Source organism: Phyllostomus discolor, chromosome 9 (genome assembly GCF_004126475.2).
Source record: "Phyllostomus discolor isolate MPI-MPIP mPhyDis1 chromosome 9, mPhyDis1.pri.v3, whole genome shotgun sequence".
Taxonomy (NCBI): Eukaryota; Metazoa; Chordata; class Mammalia; order Chiroptera; family Phyllostomidae; genus Phyllostomus; species Phyllostomus discolor.
The window spans coordinates 86,955,175-86,968,334 of NC_040911.2; the positions used below are offsets into that span (position 1 = coordinate 86,955,175).

The window sequence follows — 13,160 nt, forward strand, 5'->3', positions numbered from 1 at the left end:
TACTTTCTAATCCATTCTATTTTATTACTTAAAAAGTTAGTTGTGACACGAGAAATTTCTTGATCCACTATAGGGTCATAAGCCAAGTCTCAGAAACACTGCTCCAAAATACTAAACTGTTAATATAACCAGAAGGTTGGTTTTAAAGAATATATAAACAGCCCTGGCTGGTGTAGCTCAGTGGATTGAGCGTGTGCTGTGAATGAAAGGGTCACCGGTTCAATTTCCAATCAGGGCACAAGCCTGGGTTGCAGGCCAGGTCCCTAGTGGGGACCACATGAGAGGCAACCACACATGATGTTTCTCTTCCTCTCTTTCTCCTTCCCTTCCCCTCTCTCTAAAAAAAAAATTAATTAATTAATTAATTTTAAAAATATATAAACAGAATAGCTTACCTCTGCACACAGAATGTTCCCTCTGGTAAGTTTGTTTTCCAAGTGTAATTAGACTACACCGTGCCTGCAAAGTGCTGCTGCTTCATGAGCTGGCATGTGTGTTCTTTTTCTTTTCTCTCTCTTTTTTTTTGACCTGTATTTTTTATTAAGATATAATTCACATGCCATAAAATTCACCCCCTTGATGCGTACAATTCAGTGCCTTTGATATTCACAAAGTTGTGTAACCATCATCACTATCCAAGTCTAGAACACTTTCATCGCACACCAAAAATAACCCCAAAACCCCAAACCCATTAGGAGTAACTCCCCATTCCCCTGCCCCTGGTCCCTGGCAACTACCAAATTACTTTCTGTCTCTATGGATTGGTCTATGCTGATGAGTCACAGAAAAGGAATAACACAATATGTGGTCTTCTGTGTCTGATTTCTTCCACTTCAGATATATTTTCAAGGTGTTTGCGTGTTGTAGCATTTATCAGCATTTCATTGCTTCTTGTGGCTGTATAAAATTCCATGGCATGGATATACCACATTTTGTTACCCATTTGTCAGTTGATGGACATTTGGGAATTTTCCACCCCTGGCTATTATGAATAATGCTGCTATGAACATCTCTGTACAAGTTTTCATGTGCATGTTTTTATTTTGTGTGTGTGTGTGTGTGTGTGTGCATGTGTGTAGGAATGGAATTGGCAGGTATATGGTTATTCTGTTTAACTTTTTGAGGAACTGACAAGCTTTCACAAACTGGTTGCCCCATTTTACATTCCCACCATCAATGTGTGAGGGTTCCAAATTCTCTACATCCTCAATAACAATTGTTTATCCATCTTTCTGCAATGGACTGAATGCTTATGTTCTCCCCAAATTCATATATTGAAATCCTAATCACTAAGGTGATAGTGGTAGGAGGTGGGGCCTTACCCAGGTGCTCAGGCCCGGAGAGCCCACCCTCATCCACGGGGTTAGTGCCCTTAGAAGAGGCACTCATCCCTTCTGACATGTGAGGTTACAGTGAAAAGTCTAGGAAGCAGGCTCTCACCAGACACGGAACCTGTTGGCACCTTGATCATCCTCCAGAATTATGAGAAATAAGATTCTCGGTTGGTTATAACCCACTCGGTTTATGGTAGTTTGTTGTAGTAGCCCAGGCAGACTAAGAGGACATCCTAGTGAATGTGAAGTGGTATCTCATTGTGGTTCTCATTTGCACTTCCCTAATGACTAATGATGTTGAACATTTTCTTCACTTGCTTATTGGCCATCTGTGTGCTTCTTTGGAGAAAGGTCTATTTATCTCCTTTGCCCATGTTTCGACTGGGTTGTCTTTCTATTGTTGAGTTGTAAGGGTTCTTTATATATTCTGGATACTAGATCTGCATCATATATTTGATTTGCAAATATTTTCTCCCATTCTGTAGGTTGTCCTTTCACTTCATGGAAGCACAGAAGTTGTTACTTTTGAGGAAGTCCAGTTTTTTCTGTTCCCTTCATTTGCCTGTGCTTCAGGTATCTCAGAGGACATCGATTGCCTAATACAGAGTTACCAAGATTTATGCCTGTGTTTTCTTTTAGGATTTTATGAATTTAGTTCCTATGTAGATCTTTAATTTTTATTTTGATTAAAATTTTGATTTAAATTTTTAATATGGTGTGAAATCAGGCTCCAAATCTTTCTTTTGCAGGTAGATCATTATCCAGTTGTCCAAGCAACTTCTGTTTAAAACGTCCCCTGTTAGGTTGCCTTGGAGGCTTTTCCAAAAATCAACTGACCATAAAGGAAGGGTTTATTTCTGGATTCTCCATTCAATGTCATTATTTTTTATGTTGTCTTAAGCCAGTAGCAATGTCTTGATTTTTGTAGCTCCCCAGTCAGTTTTGAAATCAGAACACATTGAATCCTCTAACTATACTTTTTCAAGATTGTTTTGGTTTCTGGGCCCCTTGAATTTCCATATGAACTTTAAAATTAGTTTGTCAGTTTCTCTAAAAAAAGGAAGCTGGGATTTTGGTAGAGATTCCATTGCATCTGCAGATCAATTTCGGCAGTAATGTCATCTCAACAGTATTATGTCTTCTAATCTAAACAATGTTTTATGGTTCTCAGTGTACAACTCTAATTCTTAAGCTTCTTTTGTTAAATTTACCTCTGAGTAAGTTATTCTTCTTTTATGCTATTGTAAATGGAATTGTTTTCTTAATTTTGTTTCTGGATTGTTCATTGCAAATGCATAGAAATAAACTGATTTTTGTCTGTGGATCTTGTAGCCTGCAACCTTGCTGATCTAATGTTTTCTCTTATTTGGGAGACGTATAAAGGTAATGATTAATTTTAGACTTCAAATTAAGAATGTGTACCTGTCACAATGGTCTGTAGGTGTACAGTCAGGTGCCCGACAGGACACAGATGGCTCACTTAGGTGAGGAACATTAGAGGAGGTTTTAATAAAAAGACTATTTACAAGAGTGTGGGCAGAGTGCAGGAAAACGACAAGAGATAACTCAGTGACCTGGGGCCAGTAATAATAGCAGGGCCATTACCATCCCTGGAAAGGCTACCATTACCTGAAAAGAAAGGGTTGGGCAGAGAAAAACCACCTTAAGAGAAACAGTGACCTTCAGCTGAGAGACTAACCAGCCTGAAACAACCCGCTGGAAGGGAGCCAGGAAAGTAATTATGACCTCACCGTACTTCCTCTCCCCATCTCCTGCCGATGTCCCATTGGCTGGACCCAATTGGTAGTCAAGAGAGCAAATGAGCCCATTGATGTTGTGGTTCACACATGAGTACAGCAGTTGACAACAATTCACCCATTTGAGGTGAGGAGGGTAGACAATACATCCACAGGGGCAAATGGAAGGTACCTACAAACTAGGTTATAACACAGTAACAAGCAAACTCCATCTGAATCATTCAAACAAAGTACAAGTAAAGAAATAATAAAATAAAAGCAGAAATTAGGAACGGAGAAAAACATAACTGATAGCAACAACCACATCAAAGTTTGTTCTTTAAAAAGAATAATAAAATTAAGAATCTCTGGTAAGACTCATCAGGAAAAAGAGAAGGCATGGATAACTAACATTAGAAATAAAAAAGAGATAGCCCTGGCTTGTGTGGCTCAGTGTATTGAGTGCCGGCCTGTGAACTAAAGGGTTACCAGTTCGATTCTCAGTCAGGATACATGCCTGGGTTGCAGGCCAGGTCCCCAATGGGGGTGGCGTGAGAGGCAACCATGCATTTATGTTTCTCTCCCTCTCTTTCTCTCTCCCTTCCCCTGTCTAAAAATAAATAAATGAAATCTTTTTTTAAAAAAGAGATAAAATGGCTTTATGCTAGTAAATTACTTAAAAATACAACTTTCTAGGTTGGGGTAGAGGATGAGCTTTAGAAAAAAGGACTTTCCTACCTCCCTGTGGCCTGCCCTCTAAGGTGCTGATTGTTGATCAGGGTGTCCATGAATGTGAGGGTGAGCTGGCCTCAGCTACAAAGGAGCCCTGCATAATCAATGTGGGAGGGTGGGGGGAGGATCATGGCTCTAAAAGCAGCCATAGCCCCGACCAAGTATCTCAGTTGGTCAAAGCGTCATCTCGACACACCAAGGTTGTGGGGTCAATCCTTGGTCAGGGCACATACAAGAATCAACCAACGAATGCGTAGATAAGCAGAACAGCAAATCAATGTTCTCTCCCTCTCTCTTACCCTTCCTTTCTCTCTAAAAATCAATCAATAAAAATTTTTTTAAAAGAGTAGCCATAGCAAATAGTAGATGTTAGTTTTCTAGGTGTTGTCATTTCCTTAGCTGTAAGTCCTGTTAAAAGTTACAGCAGTTCTCATCTCTGCTGTGAGGAAGTGCGTGGAGGCGTGGTTCCTCTGCAGGTAAAGTACTAAGAGGGCAGTAAGGATCGTGCCTCCCCAGGTGACTGCAGGGGCTTGCCCTGGACCTGCAGAAAATGAGCAGCAGCTGCATTAACAAAGATTCTGGGCAAAAAAAACCCAGAATCTTAAGTTGGCAGATAAAACCAGAGAAGCTCCAAGTTAAAAGTCATCTCAGCTACTAGAGAAATGGCCAGTTCAAGGACAGGGCAAGAAATCGGGAAACGTGTAAGACAGGCCTGGAACATCTTGTCACACCAGAAGGCAAGGAAGCTGTGAAAGGCGCCTGGAACAGGACTCAGGCATTAACAGGACTCAGGAGAGGCTCGAAGAGAGGCTTTCACTGGCCAGAAGTGTGACAATTTGAGTTTTGATGATAATAATTGCAATGGACTGAAAACCATCAAATGTGTTTAAATCCAAGAGTTCACAGTATTTAAAAATAAAAACAAAAACTTCCTTGTCCTTGTCACCTTTAGAGGATGCCAGGGAATCTACCCATTATTTTGAAAACTCCAATAAACTATACCTCCAGGTACCCACACAGTTAATGAGGGGACATCTTTGTTTAGAGAAATATTCTAGCCAAACTAGCCTGTCACTATTTTGTAACCCCTTCTGAAATAATGGACCTAGGTAATGAGCAACACAGGGCTGTTACAGTGGAGACAACCAGACATATGTGCCTCCTAATTGAGTTATACAACACTACTCATGAACCATTCTTGCCAAATAAAACTTAAAAAATATGAATCCGATAAAGCCTGTAGAGCTTAATCTCAATGGAAATATATATACATGGATTCATATTAAACAACAGCAGGAGAATGAAATGATCAAAACACATCATATGGGAAACTCTAAAATACAGCCCAGTTTTTTTCAACAAACAAATTGCTATGAAAGAGAGAATTCAAGTCAAAGAAAACACGAGCCACAGACTGCAAGAAAATATTTGCAAGACATGTATGATAAAGGGCTTTTATCCAAAATATACCAAAAAATCACTTAAAACTCAACAGAAAACAAAGTCTATTAAAAAAAATGGGCCAAAGACCTTAGTTAACAGACACCTCACCAAAGATACACAGGTGAATGAGCATATGAAAAGTTTCCACATTGTATGTCATTAGGGAAATGCAAATTAAAACAAGATGATTGCTATAGCCTATTAAAATGGCCCGAATCCAAATCAGTTTCGACACCAAATGCTGGCACGACTGTGGAGCCGCAGGAGCTCTCCCTCGCTGCTGGGAACTCGAGCTGAGCTGGCGCTGCCGCCTGGGGTGACAGTGCGGCAGTTTCTTCCGAAACCTAACATGCTCTCACCACACCACCCAGCAATCACACTGCCTGCCATTTACCCACAGGGGTTGAAAACCTGCACACAGATATATTTTAGCAGCTTTATTCAAATTGCCAAAACTTGGGAGGCAACCAAGATATCCTTCAGTAGGTAAACGGTTCAATAAACTGGTACATCCAATGTACAAACAAGAAATGAGTTATCCATCCATGAGGACACAGAGGGACCTCACATGCAGATTACTAAGTGCAAAGCTAATCTGACAGGCTACCTACTGTATGACACTCCAGAAAAGGCAACATTGTGGAGGGAAAAGATCAGTGATTGCCAGGGATTGGGAGAAGGAAGGGATAAATGGGTAAAGCACAGAGGATTTTTAGGGCAGTGAAACTATTTTAAATCATTTTTATTTGAAACACGTGAGATTTCCCTCTAACTGACTTAGGGTGGCTATAAATGAGGCTGGCCGTGGGCTGACTGTCTTTGAAGCTGGGTCTGCTGAAGCTGGGTGATGAGTTCATGAGGGCTATTATCCTGGTGTCTCCACTTTTGTTTACTGTAAATTTTCTATAATGGAAGATTTAATCACTCATTTCCACAGAGGCCTCCCTAACTACCCTACCTAAGGTAGATTACCTCTCCATGATTTTCTAGCATGGCATCCTCCTTTTCTTCATCGCACTTGCCAAACGGTATCTTAGATATTTACTAGTTTATTTCTCTCCACTAGGGCTGGGTTTCCACAAGAATGAAAACTCTTTGCCTTGCTCACCACTGAACTGTAGCGCTGGGGCTGGCCCACGAAGGTGCTCAGTAAATCTCTGTGGCATAGAACGATGGAGCGGTAAATGGGAGGATGAAGGACAGAAGCACGGGCTGGGTGAGCACCAATGAAGAAACACGTTTATAACAATACCCTCCACCCCAAGATACCAGAAAAAGGGAACCTTGAAAGGATGGAAGACTCAATGATCAACCCCTGGAGCCTTTGCAGCCAGCAGACTTTGGGTTTAGTTGTTTCTCCAACTGTATGAGAGAATAAACTAGATTCACAATTGTTTTTAGCCATGAACCCTTTCTTTGAATGAAATCTCCTGAAATAACCCAATATATTAAATAGAAAAGCGAGACAGTCAAAAGCAGATTTATTGTTACAATCTGGTTTCAAAAACAGAACAAAAATCATCCAGTGGTTATGAGGAATCCAGGAAAACCTGTCCCAGTAATGCCAGCTTAGAGGTGAAGGGCTGACTAGGGCAGCTGAGAAGTGGGGTTTTCTGCTTGGCCGGCTTCTTCTCCCTCACCCCATCGTGGTTTTCAGGGGAGGAGAACGTTCCTGGCCCTGCTGGGGGTTCCCATGGCCCCGAGCTCATCGTTTTCTTAACTCTTGACCTATTGCGTTTGAGAGAGAAGAACTCCCTCATCAAGTCCTCCACTTCCCACTGCTCTTCCTTCAGCCTCCTGCAGCAGTGCAGCGCGGCGGGGTCGATGGGGTGCGCTTCCGTGTTGAAGATGTAGCCCCCAGCCCCCAGGATGCACTCCCCGTAAGGAGTGATCACTGTATCAAAGGTGGAGCCGTTGTTGTGAATGAAGTTGTCTGGGTCAAACAGAAGGTAGAGGTATTTCACAGTCTCGGCCAGGAAGAAAGACTCCATGCGGTTGTCAAGTTTGTGGTCTCGCAGATCCTTGATCTGCCAATGGGGGAGAGGAAAAGCAAGTCAGAAGAGCATCCCAGTGCAGCAGAAAGGGTCAGGGGACCCTGTTAGGAATTCCTGGTCTACCACTTAGCAACTGAGGGCCTCTGGGCAAATTATTACAACTTCCAACAGGGCCTCCTACTTTCATTCTTCCGCTGAAGTATATTTATACCACAAGTCTTACCTGCCACTCCTCCACTGAAAACCCCCAGGTGACTCCTCCTTTTACACAGACCAACAAACCACCGTCCAGGGCCTCACAGGTCCTTGATGATCTGGCCCCACCCTCCCTGACCTCACGTCTTATTACACTGTCCGTTGCTCCTGCAGGCCCAGCCACGAGGGCTTTCTGTTCTGAGAGAGTCAGCAAGCACATTCCCACCCCAGGTTCTTTGGGCCTCATAGTTTGCTCCCTCACTTCCTCCGGTCTCTGCTCAAACGATCCATTTTCAGAAAGGCCTCCCCTGATCTCCATCCCTGACCTGACAATTCCTAACCCCTATATCCCCCCTTTTTGTGACTATGAACACACATCTAATCATTCCCTTTGATAGTATTATAAAAGCATGGCATCGTGTACCTGGCTAATCCCCTCTTGATGGGCAATAGGGTGGCCACCAAGAGTTTGCTATTATAAACAACTCATTAGGAGTCTTATGAAGGAAAATTCATACTGAGTTTATGGCGGTAGATGAATATAAGTTTACTTGCTACAAACACTTACTGTAGCTTCCCAGAATTAGCAATACATTTTTTAAGCAAAACTAATTCTCAGTGGACATCTATTTTACACACAAAAAATGTGACTACAATACGAACTTAATGTACCAAGAATGCTAATTCTCTGGCCCCGTTTGACAAAGGCCAAGGAGGCAGATGCCTGTCCACAGCCTTCACCCTGGACGGCCTCCAAGGGCTTCATTTTCATGGAAACAAGCTGAGCATTCCCAACAAGTCCCCAGTGGGCTTACCCACTTCGGCTTATTACGCAATACAGCAGATTGGAGAGCAAAACACCACTGCTTTATTTTTCCCCTTCATATATACATCTTTTCTTTAAATATATGCATTTATGTTCTACTTAGAGAATATAATTATATAAAATTTTGAAAATAAAGAGGTTTCTTGTTTGTTTTTAATCCTTTACCCTAAAATAACAGCCACTGTTGGCTGTTCGGTGAATTTTCTTCCAGACTATTTCCTCACACATCTGGTTTTTAAATGGAGTGGCTATTTACATCTTGCCTGCTTGGGTCCTCTAAGGCTGTGACACGGGTCTCACTCTAGACCCTTTCAATCCAGTCTCCACAGAGCAGCCACAGTGATCTTTCTAATATAAAATCAGACGATGTCACTGCCGTGTCGTAAGTCCTACCCAGGCTTCCCATTCCAAGCAGAATAAAGGCCAGACTCTTCTCCATGGCATATACAAAGCCCTACGTGACCCAGGCCCTGTGTACCTCTGGGACTTGACCTCTTCCCGCTTTCCTCCTTGCTCACTCCACTCCAGCCACCCTGGCCTTCTGTCTCCCACATGCTCGGTCATGGTTTTCCCTACTAAAATGTTTGGTCTTTCCTCATCACAATATCCCTCAGTCTAGCACAGTGCCTGGTCTGTGAAAGATGTTCAATAAACATCTGTGAGACTGGTAGGCTGTGTCATTACGGATCCCCAGGTTTGAACACAAGGTTATGGGCCTCTGAATTTCCCTTCTAGAACCCGTTTTATAGGCCTTTTCACAAAACTCACCCTTGCAAAGTCGCCAACAGCTAAAGGATCTCCGAAGCAGGGAGAATGCCAAGGGCATGGAGCCAAGACCCTGGGAACTAATACGAGCTACGCTTCTACTATGTAACCTTTAGCAAGGCTCTTAGCTTCTGCCCCTCAGTCTCCCCATCTACAAAATAAAGGTATTATGTACATTTCTAAGGTCCTTTTCCAGTGCTAATATTCCAGAACTCCCAACATTCTACCCTTAAAGAGGCTCTTTAGCAGCAGGAGGGACATTTCCCAATTCTTGGAGCCATGAAACACTTACTGTTGCAAATCCACACTCCACTCTGCTGATTTTCTCAATGGACTCCACAGCATCTCTGCCAAGCTCCAAGAGGGTGGGATCCCCCGTAGCACGGTAGAGGTACATGGCGCTCTCAATGAGTTCTGCAAAATCCAAAGCAAACCCTTCTCACCCAGTGGCTGATCAGGGAAGGTTCGAGCCCACTTAGGGCAGTGAGAGACTCCTCCCCTCCATACCTTGTCTACGGAGCCCCCACTAGGAGGAAGGAAGGTGGGACAACTCACTCAACACTGAGTTTCCAGAGCCAGCAGACCCAAAGCCTGAAGCTTGGTGGATGGAGACCAGCATTACAACTGGCCATGGACTCCCATTCCAAGGAGAAACACGCAGCCAGTCTCTAGGACAGGGGATGTGGCAGAGGCCGCTGCCTCTCTCCCAATATCTGTTTCCGCCTTCTTCCTTAGTAACAGAATCCCTGACTTTCGCCGAGTACATGGCGGCCAAGACTAACAGCCACTTTCAGCAGCCAGGTGTGGCACCATAGGTGCCTGACACCATAGAAAGCTATATAAGGCCAGACATGAGAAACATTTCTATCTTAACCAAGCTACTACTTTTTTTTTTTTTTTTTTGGTCACGCTCAACCCAATCTACCTAAAACTTGAAGAGGATGAGCTTGTCATTATAAGGCCCTTTCTGAGATGGGATGAAACAAAACACGAAGGCCAGCCTTCAATCTAGCAAAGATGCGGCCACGCGTTCGCCATGCCCAGAGCAAGGCAACAGCCTTGCCCTAGTCTAGTCCACCCACAACTGGAATTTGATGTTTAGACATGGGCTCCATCTGAAGATGAGTGTTAGCCAACAGGAGTTGGTCTAGATGAGAATATTTATTCTGGAGAAAAGAAAACCCAGGAAGAGGTACTTACAGCTTTCAAATATCTGAAGAGCTATCATGGAAATGAAAGATTGGACTTCGAGGGTGGCCCCAGTGGGTGGAAGCTACCGCTCAATAGACTGTTCTACTTCTCCGCCTGCCTCTTCTCCGAGAGGGAAGGACTCTCCCCTCCCCATACCGGCCCCTCCTCCGGGTTACTGCCCTTCCTGGTTTCCCTCGATCAGTACTTTCCCCTCTTTTGATTTATTACTGCAAATTCTATTTCTTGTTTTTGGAGAAAAGATCTCGGCCTTCTCTCCAGTTTTCTCCTCCTTCTCCCCACCACCCTCCCTAACCCCAAGGGCCTCTAGACAATCGCTAATCTAATCGCTGATATTCTAAGACACAGACTGGGACAGTTCCCTGGCAGGAAAGAAGAGATAGTGCTGTTCTGAGAAGCCTCCCCTTCAGCTGCGAGCAGCCGGCTGGACCAGTGCGCCCGGGACCAGTCATCTGTCTTCTCTTCCTCACCCACGGGCCTATGTTTCCTAACAGCTGCTGTAAATTCCTGTACATCCAGCCACCCCTCTAGAAGATGGTGACAGCCCAAGATTTAGATTTGGACTTGGGGTCTGGGGCGGGGGGGTGGGTAACAGTCCTCAGAGGCCTTGCTAGGCTCTGTGTGTTGGACATTGCTGATCAGATACACGTACCAGAGCATAAGGCACTGGCTAATCTAATTATAGAGTAGGACCTTATTTCCCATTTGCTATTGTCTTGGGATAGGAAGGGTGACTAGACTAAGGCGTTGCTGGATTCCTGGATGTGGTGTCTTACTTTCCACTGATGCCTTCCGGGTAGCCTATCCTGCAAATGTAACAGGTTGCCTCTGCAAGTAGTGAGCTCCCTGCCACTGGTGGTAACCACACAAAGACGAGATGACCACTTGACACGGCTTGAACACACAAGCCTAAGCCTCATGCTTAGTCCCAAACTCTGTCTTCATTTTGTCTATTGGTAACACTAGAAATGACAATACCTTCTGAGTTTTTGCTTAAGGAAAAAAAAAAAAGCCACGAAAATAGATGTATAAGTACCAGGAACAGCAGCCTCTAAGGAGTCAAAAGTGACTGATTTGCTCTTCCCAGAGGCTGTTTTACTCCCACTTCTGTTCCCTCTCCACAACTCCCATGACGATCACTTGCACTGGAGAAGGAAGGAAATGGGGCAGAGTGGGCAGAGGCCACTAGAAGGCCTGTCTCACAGCTAAAAGGAATTCTGGCGGGAAGGTGTGAAAAGTCTACGACAGTGGAGACAGAACCTATTTTGGGATGGGGGATGACCGTGTGTGCTGACTAAGCTTCCTTCCTCTGTCCCCCTGTCCCTTCCCCACCTCACAGCGTTTAACCTTGTTGCAGTGAGTGAATCAGAGGACCAGAGCTGGAAAGGAACTGGAGACTTTATCTAGTGTGTAGTCCCTTCCTTCTCTGCATCTTGATTCCTGAGCTGCAAGTAAGGAGGTGGGTGAGACCAGATGATTCATTCCTAAGGTCCATTCCAAAGCTCTAACACTTCTTACTACAGAAGCATAATTTATCTGACCCACTGACTTAGGAAGTTTGCTTAAACTTCTGGAATCTTGATGGTAGGAACTCAAAAGGAGTCAGCCTGGCTTTTACCATCTTGTTCACTTGCTCAAGTTTGAAAGAGTATTTATTTAGGGGCCCTGGCTTCCAGTCCTAGCTCCAATATTTATAGCCTTGGGCAAGCCACGCCAACCTATCAGGCCTCAGTTTCCCTAAGTGAAAAGATGAGGATAAGTAATTCCTAGCAGGAAAACCATCCAGAGCCACTGGAAGAGTCAGATGGAAACAAACAAACAAACAAACAAGACCAGCGAACACTTGTGAGGCATGGAAACCTCTAGAGACATGAGGATTTGGGGTCCAGAGACACAAACCTGATGGCCAGAGCTGCTGCTTACCTGGCCGAAGTGGGTAGCCCTCTCGCTTCTCTACTGTGTATCCCTGAGGAATGTTGTAGAATTCTGGGAGCCCCCCAAACTGCTTCCACACAGTGTAGTAGTTGAGGAAGGTCTTCATGGCATTGTCGATGTCCCCAATGAGGCTCTGTAGGAGAGAAATGGTCGGCAGGCAGGCAGCCACCAGGCATAAAATCCCACAGCCTCAGGGAGGAGAAAAGCAAAAGCTCTAGAGTCAAGAAGGCCTGCAAGCAAACCCTGCGTTGGCCATTTACTCACTGTGAGGCCCCGAACCAGACATTGACCTGCTCTGAGCCCCATCTGAAAGATGCAGACTAGACCTCAGACATTGATATGAGGGACGGAGGTTGTATATGAATTGCCTGGCTGCCAGTGTGTGCCTAGTTGCTGCTGGCCACTGACAGTTTTTACATAGGCAAGCCGGCCGTCTGGTTCAAAATCTTAAGAACAAAAAAAAAGGTTGACTACCAAGTCTCACTCCCCCTCTACACCCCAGCATGTAACCATCTGGTATTAGTTTGTAAACATAAGCAAATACGCATGAATATATATTATTTCCCCCACATTAAATATAGCTGATTAAATGTACTCTTCTCAGGTTCCCTTTATTCACTTAACAATATAGCTTGATCTTTTGCCATGTAAGTTCATAAAGAGCTCCCTCCTCCTATTGCATCGCATTCCACTGCTTGGACCATAATTTAATTAGGTCTTCATGAGTAGCTGGTCAGCTTGGTTCTAATCTTTTTTTTTCTTTTTTTTTTTAACATTTTATTTATTTACTTTTTTAAAAAAGATTTTATTTATTTATTTTTAGGGAGGGAAAGGAGGGAGAGAGAGAGAGAGAGAGAGAGAGAGAGAGAGAGACATCAATGTGCAGTTGCTGGGGGTTATGGCCTGCAACCCAGGAATGTACCCTGGCTGGGAATCGAACCTGGGACACTTTGGTTCCCAGTCCGCGCTCAATCCACTGAGCTACGCCAGC

General features: G+C 44.0%; 1 protein-coding gene across 2 annotated transcripts in view; it reads right to left on the reverse strand.

The window, feature by feature from the left end:
* Positions 1 to 6,709: 6,709 nt before the first annotated feature.
* Positions 6,710 to 13,160, reverse strand: part of LOC114506646 (ER degradation-enhancing alpha-mannosidase-like protein 2) — a 30,316-nt gene continuing 23,865 nt past the window's right edge. For both annotated transcript variants that reach the window (XM_028524435.2, XM_036009749.1), the window contains exons 9-11: positions 12,158 to 12,302; positions 9,318 to 9,439; positions 6,710 to 7,272 (exon numbers count right to left, since the gene is read on the reverse strand). In XM_028524435.2, coding sequence (XP_028380236.1) covers positions 6,775 to 7,272; positions 9,318 to 9,439; positions 12,158 to 12,302 — 765 coding nt within the window. In that variant the 3' untranslated portion in view covers positions 6,710 to 6,774. The remainder of the gene's footprint in view (positions 7,273 to 9,317; positions 9,440 to 12,157; positions 12,303 to 13,160) is intronic.